At 32.8% G+C, this 23057-nt stretch overlaps 1 protein-coding gene across 1 annotated transcript; it reads left to right on the top strand.

The window, feature by feature from the left end:
* Positions 1-7042: 7042 nt before the first annotated feature.
* On the top strand, positions 7043-8641 carry LOC139870119 (xyloglucan galactosyltransferase MUR3-like). The gene has a single exon (XM_071857970.1). It carries the CDS (start codon positions 7043-7045, stop codon positions 8639-8641), a length of 1599 nt encoding a protein of 532 aa, XP_071714071.1.
* Positions 8642-23057: the final 14416 nt, after the last annotated feature.

Genomic DNA, 23057 nt, shown 5'->3' with positions numbered 1-23057 from the left:
AATATTCGAAAAAGACCGAATCATCAAGAAAAATATTTTCTTGATATGTTTAGAGGTTAAATAGAATGTAAGAGTCGTGTAACATGGTGAATGGTGATTTATACAGTCTATGAATCATCATCTTCCATTAAAAATTTAGCATGACTTACTGTAATATAATCACGTTGGCCTGACGTCATTATATTATACTAACTCATCCTTCAATTTCCAACACTTCTTCAAATCATTCATAATTTAAACTTGAATTTTACAGAATATAGAAACTAATACAGTTTCCTTTATGATGTGATAAAGATATCTCAAAGAGATAATTAATTGCGGACAAGAATCGTTATGATGATATCATCAGAAATATAGAGGATATTTATGATGATATTTTGGAATTTCTAAGTTCGAAAGTTGATGAAGAAAAATTTTTCGCAAGCTTTTACCATGACTTCGGAGCAAGATATTCTCTAAAGAATTCATCGGATCCAGAATTACCTGGATTCTTTGAATATAGGGTTTGGTCCTTGTATTTGTCCTTGGTCTCCTCCATGGTTAGCTCAATTCGTTTTTCAGTTCCAAATTTTCTTTTGAGCTTTTCCAACGAACCATTCATTATTATAAAACTTTTGGCCATTGAGACCATCTACAATTTTGCTGTTTCCTCTGCATTTAATGCAGCCATATTTGAATCATTGGTTATCAATCCGAGATGGTTTCAAGAAATTTCATTTTTAGATGATTAAACGCTGATTGTAATCGTCAACGGATCTAATGGTTGATGAATAGGCGTTGTTGATTTCAAAAGAAATGAACGATAATTTCGGTGGTTTGATGTGATAATTCATCATAGAATACGAATGAATATATATATATGAATTTAGTAATCTTTAGGAAGATAACACCTGCTAAAGCTTTACTTGGATTCTGATATGTCAAAATTAGAATATGTAATTGAATTTGTACGAAAATGGTTGTTCTTTAGTGAACAGATACTTATATCTTGTGACGTAAGTAGTATAGTTACTGATTATTGAATCAGAATTGAAGAATGTACAATGCAACATATTAATGTGAGATATAAATATTTCTCGGGTATTACCTACCCGTTAAAATATTTTCACAATTAATAGTTTGTACAAAAGAACTTTAATTACAATCTTTATGGAGATATACGTTCATATATGTATTCTTCAAATATAATATAGATTTAATGAGTTAATATAATATTAAAATCATTTGATTTGCGGTTGGAACAAGAATAAATAATCTTCAAAACTTGAGAGATTACATAATCGTCGCGGAATATTTCTTTAATGGAGTTATGAATCAATACTTCATCGTTCATTGTTATTGATATACCTCGGTATATGATGTTGGTGCTCGTGGAATTCTTGTGAAATTCACAAGACACGAATAATGTTTTCTAAAAAGTTTCGAGTACATCGAAAATAGAAGTGTAAAATCAGAAATGTATTTGAATAATACACTTAATTTATTATGAAATGGAGTTTATTGTGCTGAAGCAGTGATTAACGATCATTAAGTCATTAACGAAGGATGTACATTATAGCATATTAGTGATATGAATTAACCAAGTAGTACATACTAGTTAAGATTTACACGTAATAGCTTAGTACGAAAAGATTTATTATTGTTTCAAACCATATATATATAAAGTATACATATATAATTCTTCAGGAAGAATGAGTCAATACATCTTAACTCATTATTACTAATATTCCTTGGTATCTATGGGGCGTATGATGTTGATATCCGAGGTACTGAGTGTGATGTTGAGGCGTGAAATGCAGATATTGTTGTTGGTGATGCTAATGATATTGGTGGTGATGCTGATGGTACTGGTTATGCTGCTGGTGCTGCCGCTGGTGTTCGTAGGTTTCGCACCATATTCTCCAGAGCCACCACTCGAGCGCGAAGCTCGTTGACTTCTTCTATTATTCCAGGATGATTGGCGGTTTAGACAAGTGGATGAATAAGATCTAGAATTTTAGATATTATATATTCGTGACTGGATATCCTGGAAATGAGGGTGAAAATAGTGTTCTAAACGGGTTCGCCGGTAAGTGCTTCAGGTTCTTCACCAAGAGGTGAATTCGGTTGGTGGAAAGGATTATCTTCTTCTTGTCTCTATTGATTAAGTTTACTACGAACCCATCCCCAATTCATCCAAAATAGATGATGGCTGATTGGTTCGTTTGTTCCGGTTACGCTGCCATTGGAGCTCGAGGAATCGGTTGAGAAATCCATATTATGTGATTTGATTTAGGGTTTGATATGAGATTAGTGTTGAATACTGGATGATATATTCATCTCCTTGAATATGTATATGTAGCAAAAAGATTTTCGTAATTTACGGAGGAAATTTAGGAAAAGTGTTAGACAAAGATTATTGGGATAGATACGATAAGATATAATAAGATATGATGTGTCTATACTCTAATAATGGTAGTATGACGTGTTTAGATGATAAGTATGTAATCTGATAATCTTTTGATTAAAGATTTTCAATTCGTAATGTCCTATTCAGGTCCAGGGGCTTGAGCTATAGGATCCTTTAAATCAGTAATCCAAACGCTTTCTATTCTATAGTTTCGTAGACGTCATCCGTCAGGAAAATTCAATGATCAAAACAACAAGAAAGCAAAGAAAGTAATGAATATGAATAGTGATGACATTATAATGTCTTTGAGATTCTCGATAACTCAATAACATTTTCTGGTTCGCAAACCGATGCATAAAGGCATAAGGCATATAGGTACGTGCTATAACAGGGAGTTATATACGTTTAAGTATGAATAGTAACAAATATAGAAGTTTTAAAATTCATGGATAATATTTCATGTAATACATATGTAATACATAAACCAGGATAGATGACTTAGGAATGTCAAGAATTTCAGAAATCGTAGTGTCACATTTAAACACGGTGGCGTAATTGGATAGTACTTAGAAAAGTGAACAGAGTTCTTAGATTGACTTGGCATTCTAAGATAAGTAAAGTTTCTAAAGTATAGTGTAGCATTTAACAATTAAAGGCAACAATTAAAGGCACTATAGTCAAGGAAATTTGTAGTCCTACATTGCTAAGGTACCTTATTGTATAAGGCACACTTAAAATGCAATCCTGGTTCTCTACAACAGCACTGCTCTGATACCAATCTGTCACACCCCCAAAATGGACCAGGGGTAATTGTGACCAATCATATCATAACACAGTTGTATAAGCGAGAACGACTCTAAATGAGACGTTTTATTTATTAAATAAACAGCAGAAGCATTATTCAAAGTTTTACATCATAAGAGTACAGTAAATGGAAAATGTCTTAAACAAAATGATAAATATGAATGATGGACTGCATGCAAGCAGCAAAGCATACATCAATCATCTAGTAGCAAGTAGCAGCTAGCTCAATCATCACCTGAGACAAAACACGCTTAAAGTGTCAACCAAAAAGGTTGAGTGAAATTCATAGGTTTATAAATAATATCCAAAGTTTTAGACCACAAGATTTAGTTTAAAGTTGATTGATATAGAAATATCAATCTAAAAGTGTTGCTGCATTTTGTAATATCGCTACTAAACAAGTTTACCCTATGACACCTTGTACTGTCAGTGTCGTGGAATCATTATTATGTAACCAAAGACCAACGGTCGAATGGTTAGAGACGTTACTCTCAATAGGCCTACTCACAATAATTAAGTTTGCATTTAAACGTAGCAATTAACGATATTACGGTAGGGATTTAGCATGAATCAAAGCATGACAGCATAGTTAACAATTTAGTACTTGTGTCTAAGTGTAAAACAGTTATAAAGCAAGCATGTGTCTCACCCCAAAAGTTATAAAACAGTTATGAAACAGTAAAAAGTGGGGCTATGAAGTTCACCTTAGTAGCACACGAAAGAATTGAACGGAAGGACGTGACCGAGATCTCAACCTAGAGATAGAACGTATGATCAGACATTACCTAACAAACAATAGTATATAGTACTATATTGATAGTAATGGTTCACTAAAGAATTTTCATTTTCGGAAGGTTACTATTTATGGAAAGTTTCCACTTATAGCAATTTTCCAATTTTAGAAAGTTCGGGTTAATCTTTAGCAAGATGTTGTACAACTCTACTCAAACTTCGTTGCTATCAAATAAGTCAGGAATGACCAGATGTAACCAGGGGCCCAGGATTCTTGACCAGAATCTAAGTCATGGCATTCAAGATCCACAAGCTTACCCATAAATGGCAACCTAGACATCATTCACTTACGACCGTGAGTAGCGATGAAGTTCACATGAATTATACATTATCTTTGATTAACCTTCACTTTAGGTGTATACACACAACGAATTATTAATGTACTTAATAATTATATATGTGATAATATAACCTAAGTTTTATTTAATATTTAGTTATTATACCTTAATATGTCTTATATATATTAAATATAATTACCTTTAAATAAATACCTAAATTACTTCAAAAATAATAGTGTTTTATTAATCGAACATTATTCAAAAAATGTCTAAATAATAAATTAAATATCTAAAAATTACATACATAATTTTTATAGTCTTAGTTAATCATATAGATTAATAGAAAAATTTAAGAAAATGTTTTTATTTTATTTTTGTATTTATTTTTGTTTTTACCCTTAATGTATTCACAAAACAATTTTAATTCTGCATAATTACTAAATAAACCCAAATAATTATTTTTATAATTTTTATAAGTTTCTATCAGTCTAATAACCTGTAGAAAAATATTTAAATTTTTTTTTATTATTTTATATTTATTCTTAATTTACCTTCGAATTACATAATAATAGAGTTTAATTATATAATAAATACCAATTCGACCCAAGTAATTATTTTTATAATTTTTTCAGATCTATATAAGTTTTAAAAACTCAGAAAAAAATTATATATATTTTATTTTTGGTTAAAAGTATTTATTACAAATTTTATATTGTTTTTACGTTTAAACACTACATAATTCGTATTTAATTATAAATAATATTCCATAAATTATCAAAATTATTTTTATGTATCATAACACTTATAATACTAATTATAACATATAAACATAATTAATTTCGAATTTTACAAAGAATATACAATAAATATAAATATAAATGACAATATTGAAAAAAATTAATAAAAATAGAAAGTACCTCAAATTTTCTTCAAGGTTTTGAGAGAATAACTTAAGTTTTTGTGTTTGGCAAGAAAAAATGAATGAGGAGCCATGTATTTATAGGTAAAAAATGGTTGGTGAAAAGAAAAAAAAATAATAAAATAAAGGTGTCAATTTTGACAAAATAATAAAAACATGTTAAAAATGTTTTTAATAAGTTTTTGTTTTTGAAAATATTTAGTCAAAATTCATGGGCTCATTATTTAATTTATAAAAAAAATCTTATTTCTTTTTATTTTTATTTTTTTATAAGCTAAAAATATATATATAATGATTAAAATAACTTATCATTTAATTAATAATTATGTTTCATATAGTTTTAAATATAATACGCATTAATATTAATATTAACTAATGTTATTTTATATAATTAGTGTAAACTTTAGTTAACAAAAAGTGTCGACTAAAAATAAATATTTGATCAATGTCAAATTTAATTATATATTACGTATGGATAACAACCCTATAGTCAAATTAGTCAATTCAGGTATGGAAATATGAGGGTTGTTATAGTCTTCAACATTACAGACTTAGAAATATGCTTTTAAGTGCTGTAAATAAGATTAAGTTATTTTGCAGATACAAAAATAAATTTTTTTCATTATTTATAAAGAATTTTAGGTCACATCTTTTTTATAGAAATGACGTGGAGGTTTTTAGACAAAAGCATTTTAAAAAGAGAATTTTTTGCTCAGTTGGTCCCTCTATTATACCCCAAATCGCTACTTTGGTCCCTTGGTTTTTAATTTGGCAATCAGCGTCCCTTAATTATTTTAATTTTGCAATTCGAGTCCCTCCGTCAATTTTATGTTAAAAAGCTCCGTTATCCCTTGTCATGTGCAATACATGTGAGGGTAAAATCGTCTTTTTACTCTTCTTCTTCAATATAAACGAGGGACCACTGGCGCAAAAATATCTTAGCTAAAAATGAGGGACCAGTAGCGCAAAAAAACTTACAAGAATCTATAAATTATTATTATTATTATTATTATTATTATTATTATTATTATTATTATTATTATTATTATTATTATTATTATACAAGTCAACTTTTGACTTTTTACATGCTGTTTATTGATTTGATTCCATAATTGGGAAGACATGTGAGTCAATTATTGATTAATTAAATCACAGTGTCTTACGGAGAATTTTTCTTTCCTATAATCACTTATTATTTGAGTGTTTCTTCAAAACTGAGCAAAGGGATTTAGATAATGTGTGTTTTCTTGACTTTGACTTTAATTTCTTGATTTGGTGTTTCTTCAAAACAGAGCAAAGGGATGTAGGATGAATCGACTGATTTAACCATAGATAGCAGTGCATGTATGTGTGTGTGTGTGTGTGTGTGAAGAATTGGTTAGAGTCTTGTATATATATGGTGTGTGGGCATATCACAGATTACTCTCATTCATATCGACAAATCACATAACACGTTTGGATTACATTTATCACAGGTTCAAAATAACAAAAATAATTCAGATTCAAAATTTAATGTATTTTCGCGGGGCCACCATCCCTCGTTATCTACTTTTCGTGTTAATAAGCTTTTATATATTTTTATATATCTAGCGGAATTTAGGGAATCTTACCTTGACCACAATACAAATTGAAGTAATTTAAATATTTAATTATACGTGACACACATTTACAAGTCAGAAATACCTACTACAAATACCCAATTAAAATCAAGAAAGTCGCTACAATAGTACAGTACTCCATAAAATATAAAAGTGAGCCAATTACTCACGCCAATTACATTCGCTACTAATTATATTACAACAATTCACACCATAAATATATTACAACATTTATTAGTTACTTGAAAGGTAGCTAGCTATGATGTTCAAACAATCTCATGTTTGTGTTTTAGTGTTACTTTGTGCATTCTTATGGCTCTGTTTATTGTACTCTTATGGTGTTTCTGAAGGCCATATTTTTTGGACCAATATTTCTAAAACCGATCAGAATTTAGTCCAGTACGTCCCCGAAGAAGAAAACTCCGAATCGGTTATTTCATCGAACCGTAAAGATTTTGGTTTCATGAAGGCAATGAGAAGTGCAAAAAATACCGGTGATCCTTGTGGTGGAAGGTATATTTTTGTTTATGATCTTCCTTCAAGATTTAATGAAGATATAGTGAAAGAATGTGCAAGTATTAACAAATGGTTAGGTATGTGTAAATTCACTAGTAATGGTGGATTTGGACCTAAATTGAATAATACTCAAGGTGTGTTTTCAAATAATGGATGGTATAATACAGATCACTTTACTCTTGATCTTATTTTCTTTAATCGAATGAAGAAATACGAATGCTTGACGAATGATTCGTCACTAGCTTCTGCTATTTTTGTCCCGTTTTACGCAGGGTTTGATGTTGCTAGATATCTTTGGGGTTATAATGTTTCTATGAGAGATGCTACTTCTTTCGAGCTTGTTGATTGGTTACAAAAAAGAGACGAATGGAAGATAATGAACGGTCAAGATCATTTTCTTGTTGGAGGTAGACCTACTTGGGATTATCGAAGATCGAGCGATGAAGAAACCGATTGGGGTAATAAGTTTTTATTGTTACCGGCCGTAAAAAACATGTCAACGCTTCTTGTGGAATCAAATCCATGGAATTCGAACGATTTTGCTATACCATATCCGACGTATTTCCATCCTTGTAAAGCTTATGAAGTTTTCGATTGGCAAGATAGAATGATAAAATTAGAGCGAAAATGGTTGTTTAGTTTTGCAGGTGCTCCACGCCCAAATGATCGTACCTCGATTAGGAGTCTTTTAATCGATCAATGCAAGAATTCGAGGGTTGGGAAGCTTCTAGATTGTGGGATTGTTGAAAAAAAGTGTCAATCGCCGAGTAATGTAATGAAAATGTTTCAAAATTCGGTTTTTTGCTTACAACCTCAAGGTGATTCGTCTACACGAAGATCGGCTTTTGATTCGATCTTAGCGGGTTGTATACCCGTGTTTTTTCATCCTGGTTCTTTTTATACACAATACATTTGGTATTTACCAAAAAACTATACAAAATACTCGGTTTTTATCTCTGAGGATGATATTCGTAAGAATGTAAGTATAGAACAATGTCTTAGTCAAATTAGTCCCCAAAATATCAAGAAAATGCGCGAAAATGTGATAAGTTTGATCCCGAAGGTGATATATGCAAATCCTCGTTGCAAGTTAGAAACTTTAAAAGATGCATTTGATGTATCAGTTGAAGCGATTATCAATAAAGTGACAAAATTGAGAAAAGATATGATCGAGGGGCGTACGGATGATGATGATCTTATCGAAGGACTTAGTTGGAAGTACGGGTTATTAGGAGAAGATGAGTATGTGAATGTCCATGAATGGGATTTGTTCTTTGACGGAACGAAAAACACACCAGATACGATAAAGAATTTTTCGATTGATGACGAACAACAAGAGGAGTAAATTAACTTGAAGATTTGAGCTGCGATGGAGGTGTATATATGGTTGAGTGTTTGTGGTTTGTTCATTGTTGTGTTGAAGGAGGGAACATATATGTTTTAGTTTTTAACTTTTAAGAAATGTAAATAAAAGTTCAAATAATCTTTAAATACAGATCTTAATTGTGTGATTGATCAACCTACATCTTCAAATCCGGGCCTGTGAGTGGTTGAAACTTCACTAGTTTTGAAGTTACCCATATATCACTTAATCAGTTGACTTTGATTATTATCCCTATATACTAAAAGCCACCAAAAACTATCCCTATATGCTAAAAACCACCAAAAACTTTGTAGTTTCAATTCGTTTGGGTTGTAGTTTTGAGTTTCTGTTCAGCCCCTCACCTTTGCCTCAATTTACACAACGACCCCTCAACTTTACATTTTTGGTGGGGTAAAAAGTGTAAATATACAATTTAATTAAAATAAAAGAAACTATTTTCACCCGAATTTTTAGCGAGCTCTATCTTTTCGCTCGGTGCGAGTTAAATTTTTCCGACCCCACAGTTCAACTCAAAAAAATCTTACAAACACAACGGGACTAACTATAAGCTAAATGGACACTTAAAAAAAAACTCAATACCTCGGACTATATTCAATACATATACAGACCTAAAATAGGCTCCGTTAACTATGAATACGCAACCTATATTCAATACATATACAGACCTATAATACGCTCCGTTAACTATGAATACGCAACCAAAGGCCGTTAACTATGAATACGCAACTAAAGGCCCCGCGGCATTGCGCGGTAGTAATAAATAAATCCAACACTATATAGTTGAACAGTTTAACTATATAGTTTTTACTCTTTTTTAATCTATCTATATGATATGATGATAAATAAAATCTTAAATATAATTAACAAATATAAAATAAAATGTCGTAAGGAATAACACTTTTCGACTAGTTGCTATGAGATTAGTCGACTCGTTTGCAAGTCGAATATTGTCACGACCCTACTTTTTTCGTTAGTATTTAACGTCGGTTAATTGATATTCGTGCCACGTCATTTCTATGACTTATATTATTATTTAGTAATAATATATCCTTTATTATGTGATATATGAATAAATGTATTCGTATTTAAAATTGTACGTTTCTACGTGTCGTGGATTTCTATTCGGCGAATCATTTCGGTTTTCAAACCAATGATTAGACTTTTGAGATTTTTGAATCCCAATTATTTTAATTATGATATTTTTATATCATATGTATATATAAAGTATTTCTATATTTTATTTTTCGCGTGTGCGTGTTTCCTCCGAAGATTTAATCGCGTAACGGCGTTTTCGCATTTCGGGCTTCGTTCGGGCATTCGGGCCACAAGCTATTGAACATTTATCAAATTTGGGCCACTAAGGGGCCCACTCTACCCCACATTCGGCCGAACCCCTTAATGGGGGGAGGTTGATTTTTTATTTATTATTATTTCATTTTCATTCTAAATTACTATCTCATTTTATTTTCTCCTTATAATTTTTCTCTCAACTTTCTCTCCTCTTTTTCTTTTTCTTGGCCCCAACCATCAACCATCATCATCATCATCATCATCTTTAATCAATTTTTGCTTGGATCAAAGAGCTTTTAGTATAATCGGATTGCTCTCGTTCTTCTCTACGCGTTCATATCAATCAATCTTTGATTAAGGTATAATCTCAAACCCTAGATATTTCATTTCTATTTATTTTTACTGATTTTAATCTTATTTTGATAGTATAGTACTTGTGTATTATTGTGTTGATGATTTGATGCTTAGATATGCTCGATTTCATGTGTTTTCGGTATGATTAAAAGCGGACAGCGGACTTTTTGTTAAAGTGTATTTGCACCTCCACTTCGAGTCCTGGTTATGATATAAACTGTATGCATTGTGTATAGTCTTCTAATTACTTGTGTATCGTAGTTAACATCGAGAATAGGTAGCAGCTTCTCGTGCCTGTATATATCGTGGATTCTCTATGTACATAAATATTTATTCGTATAATATTATTATTGCCTTTTAAAAAAAAACTTATATTATGATTAATAATTCATTATTAATTAATAATACTTATGATATGATTAATATTTAATTAATTAATTAAATACTTATGTTATATCTATTATATCATTTAAACTTATGTTAACTTTATAATTCGATTTAATTCAATTAAACTTATGATATGACATGATTATACAAATATTATTTTAAATAATATTATAACTTATATTATTAATATAATTTACACTTTAAATTTTAGTGTTGACTAAGTTTGACCAATGTTGACTTTTGAGTTGACTTTTGGTTGACTTTGACTTTCAGTTGACTTTTCTAATTAAGGAAACTTTTCAAAGATAAAAACTTTCTAGAAATAGAAACTTTCCAAAAAAGAAACTTTCTAAAAATAGAAACTTTTCAAAAATAGAAGCTTTTCAAAAATAGAAACTTTCTAAAAATAGAAACTTTCTAAAAATAGAAACTTTCCAAAAATAGAAACTTTCCTAAAATAGAAAGTTTCCAAAAATAAAAACTTTCTAAAAATGGAAACTTGCAAAAAATATAAACTTTCTAAAAATAAAAAGTACGTGTTATACGCTGTCGTGCTCATACTGAATCATACTGAGTGATGTTCTATGCTTTAATATAACAAGTACTATGGTTATCATACTAAGACTTGACCTAAGTTAGTTATTTATATCAACCTGCTTTATTTATAGGTTGGCATTGTGGTCATTCTTGATCACTTTACCTTTTGTTGTTTGCATTTCTGTTTCGTTGCTTCATTTGCTTTAATGTGAATTATAGTCCCGTTTTTCATACTATTTAAAGTATTTTTGGGATGAGATTACATGCAATTTTTGTTTTACGTGTACACATAAGTGGAAATAAATTTAAATTATTCATTATGAGTTGAACGAAAATATTACCTAGTCTGGTAACTGTAATCACTGATTTCTACTGGTGAACGCGAATCCTATGGATAGATCTATCGGGCCTGACAGCCCCATTTCGAGCTAGTCGCGCTAGCAATTTATAATCGGAATGTATTAGTACTTCGTTATTTTTGAAAATACACCTGTTCAGTGTATATTGTTGTTTGGTAAGGGTATGAAAATGGTTAAGTGGTTATCAGGTGACTCATGGATTAATTGAATAATATTTTATGTTTTCTAACATTTGAAATCTTATGGTCTAAAGTTTATACGTTATTTTAAACCTATAATTTACTCAACATTTTTGTTGACAGTTTACTCGCATGTTTTCTCAGGTACTTGATTGTTTGGTTTCCGCTGTGCTAGAGAGTCTGCATGCATGTTGGCAGATTTTATTTAAACGTTTAAACTTGCATTCTACTTTTGGTTATATTTCTTTGTGGGTGTTTTGTTAACTTGGTTTTTGGTCAACTTTGGTTATTTACATATGTCGGATTTTTCTAAACTTACATATTTTGTTAGATTTCCTTTATAGGAAATCATTTTAAAATAAAGAATGCAATGTTGTTTATTAGATTCATTTAGAGTTATGATCAAGCTGTGGGACCAAGTAACGGATCCGTTAATGGTACTTGACGGGCCATTATAAATATATTGTATAAAAAAACAACGTTGACACCACATATGACAGGTTATTAGTTCTGATTATAAGAGCACTAGGAGTGAAGAGATTTGTTCAGTATCGCCGTTACGAAACGTCAGCAACTGACAGTTTCGCCACTTCGGCTCGTTAACGCCGTTCACCGTGCTGCAATCAAGGTCGCTTCAGCGATGTGGATTTCTTACGTTTTTCTTTTTCTTTTTTTTCTCTTCTAATTTCTTACTTTTTCCTTTTTCAGTTGAATTTTTGTAATAATAAAAAAAGTGTCGCTGAAAAGTTTTTTTTTGGAGGTTGCAGGTTTAGTGGGATGGAAAAGACGATTTTGGAAAAGATGGTAACTGATTTTTGATTGTGACTTTTTTCCTTTTTACTTTTATTTTTCTAATAATTAAATTTTCTTTTAAAATAATTTTTAATTGACTTTTAATTTTAGGAAAATGCTAAACGTAGCCTTAAGGGCTACATTTAAGCATTAACTATAAAGTTGATAATTTCAATATAAAACTACATGTTTCTATAAATAAACCGATCCCGTGAGTTTAAGTACAGAAAGTACGCTATAATATGAAAATTTAACACATTGTAATAAATACTTAAATGTAGCCCTAAGAGCTACATTTGGCATAATTCTTAATTTTAAAATAACTAGAAATTATCTTTTTATCTTTATTTTGTTTATTTTTATATTTAAGTCATTTAAATAATACTCCCCATTCGAATTTAATAGTCTACAAATAAAAAACACACAGTTTAACAAAGATGAACTATTAATATGGGGTGGAGAGATTAAGGGTATGTGATGATCCCTCCAAACGCCTTTGGACGAATACATCGTTCATCGATTTCACAGTGAGGTACTGACCTCTACATGATACGTTTTGTAAACATTGCATTCTTTTGAAAAGTCACACCATAATTGAATATCAAATTCCAAGGTTTTCGACGTTTGATGATTTTTATATATAGACAATCACTATAAATAATAGTTTACAATACTACATCTGTTGATAATGCAGTCAAAATAAGATACATGGTGATGATTTTGTGAATGCAACGTTTTCTCGAATAAAGCATGTATGACTCCATGCACATAGCTTGTATCACATATAAGCAAACAGCGGAAGGTTTTTAGGAACCTGAGAATAAACATGCTTAAAAGTGTCAACAAAAAGGTTGGTGAGTTCATAGTTTTAATGTTACGCATAATCTGTATATAAAGGTGGATCACAAGATTTCAGTTGTTTCATCCGAAACGTTTATCAAAAGATTCTACGTAATTGAGCACCCTGGTAACTAAACTTAACGTATATTGTAATGACCCGCACTTTTTCGATCATTCTATATTTATAAGATTAATATTTACATAAATTAAACCTTACCAACATGACAAGCAATCCAAATTGTTGAGACTTATGTCTTCGAAAAGAGTTTTACACAACGTTTGACCGTCCAATTTGACCGATGATATCACGAACTATATAACATACGATAATTATACGTTTATGTATATATATGTATTTATATATATTTAACATGATCTAAGGATGTTTAACATCTCATTGGGTACTAATAACAATGAGTTATAAGTATATTTTGAAACTACTAACTTAAGTTTTCAAAACGATAACTATACGTAACGTTCTTCGACATAAATACTTATAACCTATAATACTTATACATGCATCGTATAGATATGTATTTTATCACTTTTAAAGGGCTTACATACATAAAACAATATAAGTATATTTACAAAAGATAGCTATATTTGAATCCTCGTTCCGTTTTCTCAAAGATTTCTACACGTATATCTAGGGTATATGTACCCGTATCATACGCAGCTTCTAGATGTATTTACTATTGGTATATACCAATAAAAATCTGCTCCTTAGCAGCCTTAAATGATTAAGAAACATGTGGAACCAACCATTTGTCAAGTAGCATGAATTATTTAGCAAGAAAACAAAGTTAGGTATCTTTTTTTTTCCTTTATAACCTAAAAACGTTTTTATGCATGCACACCATTTCTTCACCCCATTTTCTCATACTTACACTCCCATTTCTCTCTCAAAATACTCTTAACTTCATACTTGATCATCTCCAAGCATTTTCTCCATCATTTAGCTTCAAAAACATCACTTAATCACCATAAGAAAACCCTTACAAAAACACTTCAAGAATCCTTCCAAGAACACAAACTTACTTCCAATCTTTCATCCAATTCCATCACCCTTTTAGTTCTAGGTTCTTACTCCTCTTTTACAGCAACCTTGTCCAAGGAACTTGAGGTAGTAACTATGTTCATAACCTTATTCGATTCATATATATATAGCTATCTTATTTTGTGGTATAAAATTTTAACAACAAGAACATAGTTTGAATGTTTTCAAACTTGTTTGCAAACTAAATAGATCCTTCTAACTTAACTTTTAAAATACTCCAAGACCTGTAATATAACTTAAATATATGCTAATTTAACAAGGTATAACTTGGTTTTTCAAAGATTATCTTAAAAACTGTTTTTACGACGTCGGAGTGCCACCGGGGGCTGTTTTGGGTTGGATAATTAAAAACCATCTTAAACTTTGAATTGGAGGTTTATTTTCTGGAAAAATGATTTTTACTATGAATATGATAACACATAAAAATTTCATGATTTAACTCAAAGTATAAGTATTTTTAGAAAAATAATCATTTAAGGTTGTTTACATGATGGAAAATGATTAACTTCATAAGTTTCACTAAAGTTTGACCTATGCCGTGTGATTTTGAATACAAACTAAGGTATTTATAGTTCATAGTCTTAAAGAGGGACTCGATCCAAGGAGATGGCAAGTTGAATCAACGAAAACGGAGTTGTAACGAAGAAACTATGACCGAAACAAAATCGGATATCCAAGACTAGTTTAGCCACGAAAATAATTGGGAAAAATTAAATAAATCACATCTTTTTAAGTTAACATGATATTTTATATATATGTACTTATAATTCAATTTTATATGGTTCAGGATCACCCGTAAACAACACGAGAAGATTAATCATAAGATCCCATGATTGTACGCAACACGTCATTTGACAACACCGGTACTTTATGTACGCAACACGTCATTTGACAACACCGGTACCGTGGGTCAAGATTAATCTCAACCAATACATATACGATGGGGTTTTATTTATTTCGTTGGGGGTTTTATTTATTTCATTGCGGGTATATTAAACATCTAAAAATGAACCATTAAAATTGAATTACTAACAACGAACTGCTAACTACGGACTAAGGAATTATTCAAAGTATTAAAAGTATAACAAGTATATATATGTGACGTTTGTTTAAAAAGAAAAGGTATTGATATATTATATATGGATAGGTTCGTGATATCAACCGGAGACCAAGTCAAATTATATATATATCTTCAAGACGAAAGTGAGTATATAGTCCCACTTTTAAACTCTAAATATTTCGGGATGAGAATACATGTATTTTATGTTTTACGTTATGGACACAAGTAACTGAAAAATATATTCTACGTTGAGTTGTACCACTGGCATACTTCCCTGTAGCTTGGTAACTGTTATTTACAGCGGTATTGTAAACGCGAATCCTGTTGATAGATCTATCGGGCCTGACAACCCCAACCGGACTGGACGACCAGTATTCAACGGTTGCACAGTACTTCGTTTTGTGACTACACTTGGTACGGTGTAGTAAGATTTCATATTAAAGGGAATATGCGACGTGATTAAATGTTAAGTATGGTTACCAAGTGCTCAACCACTTAGAATATTTTTATTAAACTGTTTATATACGAAATCTTGTGGTCTATATATATATATATTGCTGCCGGCACTAAACCTATATCTCACCAACTTTATGTTGACCTTTTAAAACATGTCTATTCTCAGGAGATTACTAAAGCTTCCGCTGCATAATGTTGAATTTGAGCAGGATCTTGCGTACGCATATTTGTGTCAAAAATAAAACTGCATACCCGAGGATCTGTGTTGTAAAATATGCTAGAAACCGTGTTGTTATCATTATATGTAAAGTTTGTAAGTCGAAGATTATCGCTAAACGATAATCATTTTTATGTTGTCCAAAGCTTGTAACAAAAATAAGAATCATGGTTTGTAATGTATAATATATGCAGTTTTTCTTTTAAAAATGTCGCATATAGAGGTCAATACCTCGCAATGAAATCATACGTTATTTAACACGTTCTTATGGTTAAGGACGGGTTATGACATGTGGTATCAGAGCGGTGGTCTTAGCGAACCAGGTTTGCATTAGTGTGTCTAACTGATAAGTCGTTAGGATACATTAGTAAGTCTGGACTTTGACCGGGTCTGATTTAAAAACCATTGCTTATCATTGTTGGTTAAAATTTATATGTAAATATTATGTAGTACTAATGGGTTAGTTGTTGTGTGATAGATGTCGGGCTCAAAACTTGTCATCACGTTCAGCGACTCCGAACCAGAATCTTCAGATGGTGTTCCAGTCATTAACCTATCCGATGACGAAAATAATATCTTTGGGGAAGACTCACAAATTCAGGATGAACCAACTATAGAGAACCCGGAAAGTGAACCCGAGGAGGAAAGTGAACCCGAGGAGGAAAGTGAACCCGAGGAGGAAAGTGAACCCGAGGAGGAAAGTGAACCCGAGGAAGAAATACAGGAAATTACAAAAGACAAGTTCGAACTAGGAAAGAAACGAAAGGCTAATGAATTAGAAAATTCAAATCCCGAGTTTAGTAAGGATGATGTGGCACCAACTCCACTAGACACTACCACCCCTATTCCCGCTATTCCTATTCGTTCTATCCCGGCATCCAGTTCTTCAGTCCCACAGCCAAAATATAGGCAGACAGCCAGGATAAGCGTTAAGCGATTCTTTGAACCTAAACGTCCTAGAAAATAGACCAAACGATGCGCTGCCGTATTAAACCATGGGATCATATAATGTTTTGTATAATATTATTAGTGTGGTTTGCTTAATGTTCGATGTAAGATAAGCATATGTAAAATAGTGAAGTGTGAAATGCAATAATTTTCCATGGTTAAGTATTATTTAGATGGTAGTAATTGATTCTGTACTAAGCTATTAAGTATGGACATTAACGGGTAGGTACTACCCTAGATATAATTATAAAACGCTAATAAGAAGAAAAGGCTTTTATAATAATACCTGGTTCATATTATTAACAAGCTATAATGTACTATAAATACACACTACATCTATAATAATCCATGTGAATAATTATTTTCTTTCATTAGGAAATGGCGCGATTGAATCGAATGACGGAACAAGAAATCCAGGAACTCATCAATCAGCGAGTGAACGACAGAATGTTATGGGTCGAGGCTGCAAGAGGTGCTGCAGTTAACCCAAATCCTCGTGTGGGGTGCACTTACAAAACTTTTCAAGCTTGCAAGCCCTCATCATTCAGTGGAACAGAAGGACCAATCGGTTTAACCCGGTGGATAGAAAAGATGGAGACTGTGTTTAAAATCAGTGGTTGTGTTGAAAAGGACATGACCAAGTATGCATCGTGCACTTTACAAGATAGTGCACTCACGTGGTGGAAAAATTATGTGAAGGCTGTAGGAGGAGATGTAGCTTATGATACTCCGTGGGAAGAATTCAAAACAATGTTAATCAACGAATATTGTCCAAGGAACGAGGTTAGGAAGTTGGAAGATGAGTTACGAAGTCTGAAGGTTATTGGTACTGAAATCACCAACTACAATCAGCGATTCATGGAATTAGTTTTGCTATGTCCTGAATTGGTTCCAACCGAAGAACGGAAGATTGAAATGTACAAAGATGGTTTGCCCAAAAAGGTCAAGGCAAATGTTACAGCATCGAAACCTAAGACAATTCATGAAGCTATAACCATGGCAAACGAGCTAATGGATCAGGTCATCATGGATAAGAAAGTATCCAATACTGATGTGAAGGTATCAGGTAACAAAAGAAAGTGGAATGGAAATTATGATCGAGGTAACCAACAACAATCTTTTAAGAAACAAGAAAACACGCAAGGTGCGGGTAGTGGTTTAAGCTTTGGTTATAAAGGACAAAATCCTTTATGCAACCGATGCCACAAACATCACTCTGGTTACTGTAATGTGGTATGCAACAAATGTAATCGAAAGGGTCATCTTGCTGAAGATTGTAGGGCTCTCGTTACAAATACAAATGGTACCAAGACTCTTGCCACCAATGCAATTAGAACTGCTTTGGCTACCATTACTTGTTTTGGGTGTGGAAAACAAGGTCACTATAAGAGCCAGTGCCCGAATCCAGAGAAGAATATCGGACCTGCACGTGGGAGAGCATTTGTTATTAATGCTAGAGAGGCATGTGAAGACCCGGAGCTTGTTACGGGTACGTTTACCATTAATAACTTATCCGCATCTATTATATTTGATACTGGTGCTGATAGAAGTTACGTGTGTAGAGGCTTTCACGCTAAATTGAATTGTTCATCATTACCTCTAGATGCTAAGTACATGATTGAGTTAGCTAATGGTAAACTAATTAAAGCCGATAAAATTTGCCATGATTGTAAAATAAATTTAGCCGGAGAAACATTTAAGATTGATTTGATACCCGTAGAATTAGGAAGTTTTGATGTAATAGTCGGCATGGACTGGATGTCCAAAATAGGAGCCGAAGTTGTGTGCGCCAAGAAGGTAATTCGCATTCCTCGTAAGAATAAAACGCCAGTAATGATTTATGGAGAGAAGGGTAACTCAAAGCTAAAACTCATTAGTTATTTGAAAGCTCAAAAGTGCTTGAAGAAAGGGTGCTATGCTATCTTAGTACATGTTAATAAAGTCGAAAAGAAAGAAAAAGAGAAGTGCATCAATGACGTGCCTGTGGCAAGAAATTTTCCTGAAGTATTTCCGGAAGAGTTGCCGGGATTACCTCCATTTAGATCTGTAGAATTTCAAATAGATCTTGTACCAGGAGCTGCACCGGTTGCCCGTGCTCCATATAGACTTGCACCGTCTGAGTTAAAAGAACTTCAGAGTCAGTTAAAAGAATTACTGGATCGTGGATTCATACGACCAAGTACTTCACCGTGGGGAGCTCCAATTTTATTCGTCGAGAAGAAAGACGGATCTTTCCGAATGTGTATAGATTATCGTGAATTAAATAAGTTAACTATCAAGAATCGGTATCCACTACCGAGAATTGACGACTTATTTGATCAACTCCAAGGATCATGTGTGTACTCGAAAATTGACCTAAGATCGGGCTATCATCAATTACGTGTCAAAGAAGAAGATATACCGAAAACTGCTTTTCGGACACGTTATGGTCATTACGAATTTTTGGTCATGCCGTTTGGGTTGACAAATGCGCCAGCTGTATTCATGGACCTCATGAATCGAGTTTGTAGTCCATATTTAGATAAGTTTGTTATCGTTTTCATTGATGATATTCTTATCTATTCCAAGAGTGAGCAAGAGCATGAGCAGCATTTAAGGTTGATATTAGAGTTGTTAAGAAAAGAACAGCTATATGCTAAATTTTCTAAATGTGCTTTCTGGTTGAAAGAAGTGCAATTTCTTGGCCACGTTGTTAGTAGCAAAGGAATTCAGGTTGATCCAGCAAAAATTGAAGCCATTGAAAAATGGGAGACTCCTAAGACACCAACGCAGATACACCAATTTTTGGGTTTAGCCGGTTATTATAGAAGGTTTATTCAAGATTTTTCCCGAATAGCTAAGCCGTTGACAGCGTTAACGCAAAAAGGGAAGAAATATGAATGGACCTCTGAGCAGGAGAACGCATTTCAAATACTAAAGAAGGAGTTAACTACGGCGCCTATTTTATCGTTACCAGAAGGGAACGATGATTTTGAAATATATTGTGACGCTTCACGACAAGGTTTTGGTTGCGTTCTTATGCAACGGAAGAGAGTTATTGCATACGCATCCCGACAATTGAAGATTCACGAGCGGAATTATACGACGCATGATCTAGAATTGGGAGCAGTTGTGTTTGCATTGAAGATGTGGAGACACTACTTGTATGGGGTTAAATTCACTGTGTTTACTGATCATAAAAGCCTTCAACATATTTTTGATCAGAAACAATTGAACATGAGGCAACGTAGGTGGGTCGAGTTAATAAATGACTATGATTGTGAAATTCGCTATCATCCCGGGAAAGCGAACGTAGTGGCCGATGCTCTAAGAAGAAAGGAACGAGAACCAATCCGAGTTCGAGCAATGAACATAAAAATTCGCATGAATCTCAACTCACAAATCAAAGAGGTTCAACAAGAAGCACTCAATAAAGAAAACATAAGAAATGAAATAATGAAGAAGTATGAGAAGCAACTCGTTATACGGGAAGACGGAATCCGATATTTTGCAAATCGTATTTGGGTACCAAAGTTGGGTGGATTAAGGAAGTTGATATTGAACGAGGCACATAAGACAAGATACTCGATACATCCTGGAGTTGGAAAGATGTATCAAGATCTTAAGACACGTTATTGGTGGCCTAATTTAAAGACAGACGTAGCAACATATGTTGGGGAGTGTTTAACTTGTTCCAAGGTCAAAGCAGAACACCAGAAGCCGTCAGGGTTACTTCAACAACCAGAAATCCCAGAATGGAAATGGGATGGTATTACCATGGATTTCATCACGAAGTTACCAAAGACTGCCTGGGGTTACGACACCATTTGGGTGATTGTTGATCGTCTCACCAAGTCTGCACATTTCTTGCCTATAAAGGAAACGGATAGAATGGAGAAACTATTACGATTGTATATAAAGGAAGTTGTTTCAAGGCATGGAATACCTATTTCCATTATATCTGATCGTGATAGTAGATTTACCTCAAAGTTCTGGCAATCACTACAGGAGGCACTAGGAACTCGTCTGGATATGAGTACCGCATATCATCCGCAAACCGACGGGCAGAGTGAAAGAACAATTCAGACTCTTGAAGACATGCTCAGGGCATGTGTGATCGATTTTGGAAACGGATGGGATAAGTATTTACCGTTAGCAGAATTCTCGTATAATAATAGTTATCATGCGAGCATTAAAGCTGCACCATTCGAAGCATTGTATGGAAGGAAGTGTAGATCTCCTATCTGTTGGAATGAAGTAGGAGATCGACATTTAACTGGTCCCGAGATCATACACGAAACGACTGAGAAGATAGTACAAATCAAGGAGAGATTGAAAACAGCCCGTAGTTGCCAAAAGAGCTACGCCGATGTCCGAAGGAAACCATTAGAGTTTCAGATCGGTGACATGGTTATGCTAAAGGTGTCACCTTGGAAAGGTGTGATACGTTTTGGAAAAAGGGGTAAACTGAACCCAAGATATGTAGGCCCGTTCAAGATCATCAAACGCATTGGACCGGTAGCTTATCGACTCGAGTTACCGCAACAACTCACCGGAGTACATAATACCTTTCACGTCTCGAACCTTAAGAAGTGTCTTGCAAAGGAAGACCTCACCATTCCTCTTGAAGAAATCCATGTCGACGAGAAACTACAATTCATCGAAGAACCAATCGAAATCATGGACCGTGAAGTTAAACGGCTCAAGCAGAGCAACATACCGATCGTTAAGGTTCGTTGGAATGCTCGAAGGGGTCCCGAGTTTACTTGGGAACGAGAGGATCAAATGAAACAAAAGTATCCACACTTGTTTCCCGATGACGCAAAATAGGTACAATTTTAAAATTTCGGGACGAAATTTATTTAACGGGTAGGTACTGTAATGACCCGCACTTTTTCGATCATTCTATATTTATAAGATTAATATTTACATAAATTAAACCTTACCAACATGACAAGCAATCCAAATTGTTGAGACTTATGTCTTCGAAAAGAGTTTTACACAACGTTTGACCGTCCAATTTGACCGATGATATCACGAACTATATAACATACGATAATTATACGTTTATGTATATATATGTATTTATATATATTTAACATGATCTAAGGATGTTTAACATCTCATTGGGTACTAATAACAATGAGTTATAAGTATATTTTGAAACTACTAACTTAAGTTTTCAAAACGATAACTATACGTAACGTTCTTCGACATAAATACTTATAACCTATAATACTTATACATGCATCGTATAGATATGTATTTTATCACTTTTAAAGGGCTTACATACATAAAACAATATAAGTATATTTACAAAAGATAGCTATATTTGAATCCTCATTCCGTTTTCTCAAAGATTTCTACACGTATATCTAGGGTAAATGTACCCGTATCATACGCAGCTTCTAGATGTATTTACTATTGGTATATACCAATAAAAATCTGCTCCTTAGCAGCCTTAAATGATTAAGAAACATGTGGAACCAACCATTTGTCAAGTAGCATGAATTATTTAGCAAGAAAACAAAGTTAGGTATCTTTTTTTTTCCTTTATAACCTAAAAACGTTTTTATGCATGCACACCATTTCTTCACCCCATTTTCTCATACTTACACTCCCATTTCTCTCTCAAAATACTCTTAACTTCATACTTGATCATCTCCAAGCATTTTCCCCATCATTTAGCTTCAAAAACATCACTTAATCACCATAAGAAAACCCTTACAAAAACACTTCAAGAATCCTTCCAAGAACACAAACTTACTTCCAATCTTTCATCCAATTCCATCACCCTTTTAGTTCTAGGTTCTTACTCCTCTTTTACAGCAACCTTGTCCAAGGAACTTGAGGTAGTAACTATGTTCATAACCTTATTCGATTCATATATATATATAGCTATCTTATTTTGTGGTATAAAAT

Source organism: Rutidosis leptorrhynchoides, chromosome 10, assembly GCF_046630445.1.
Source record: "Rutidosis leptorrhynchoides isolate AG116_Rl617_1_P2 chromosome 10, CSIRO_AGI_Rlap_v1, whole genome shotgun sequence".
NCBI lineage: Eukaryota > Viridiplantae > Streptophyta > Magnoliopsida > Asterales > Asteraceae > Rutidosis > Rutidosis leptorrhynchoides.
Note: the sequence above shows the minus strand (reverse complement) of the source record. Positions and strands in the feature narration are given on the sequence as shown.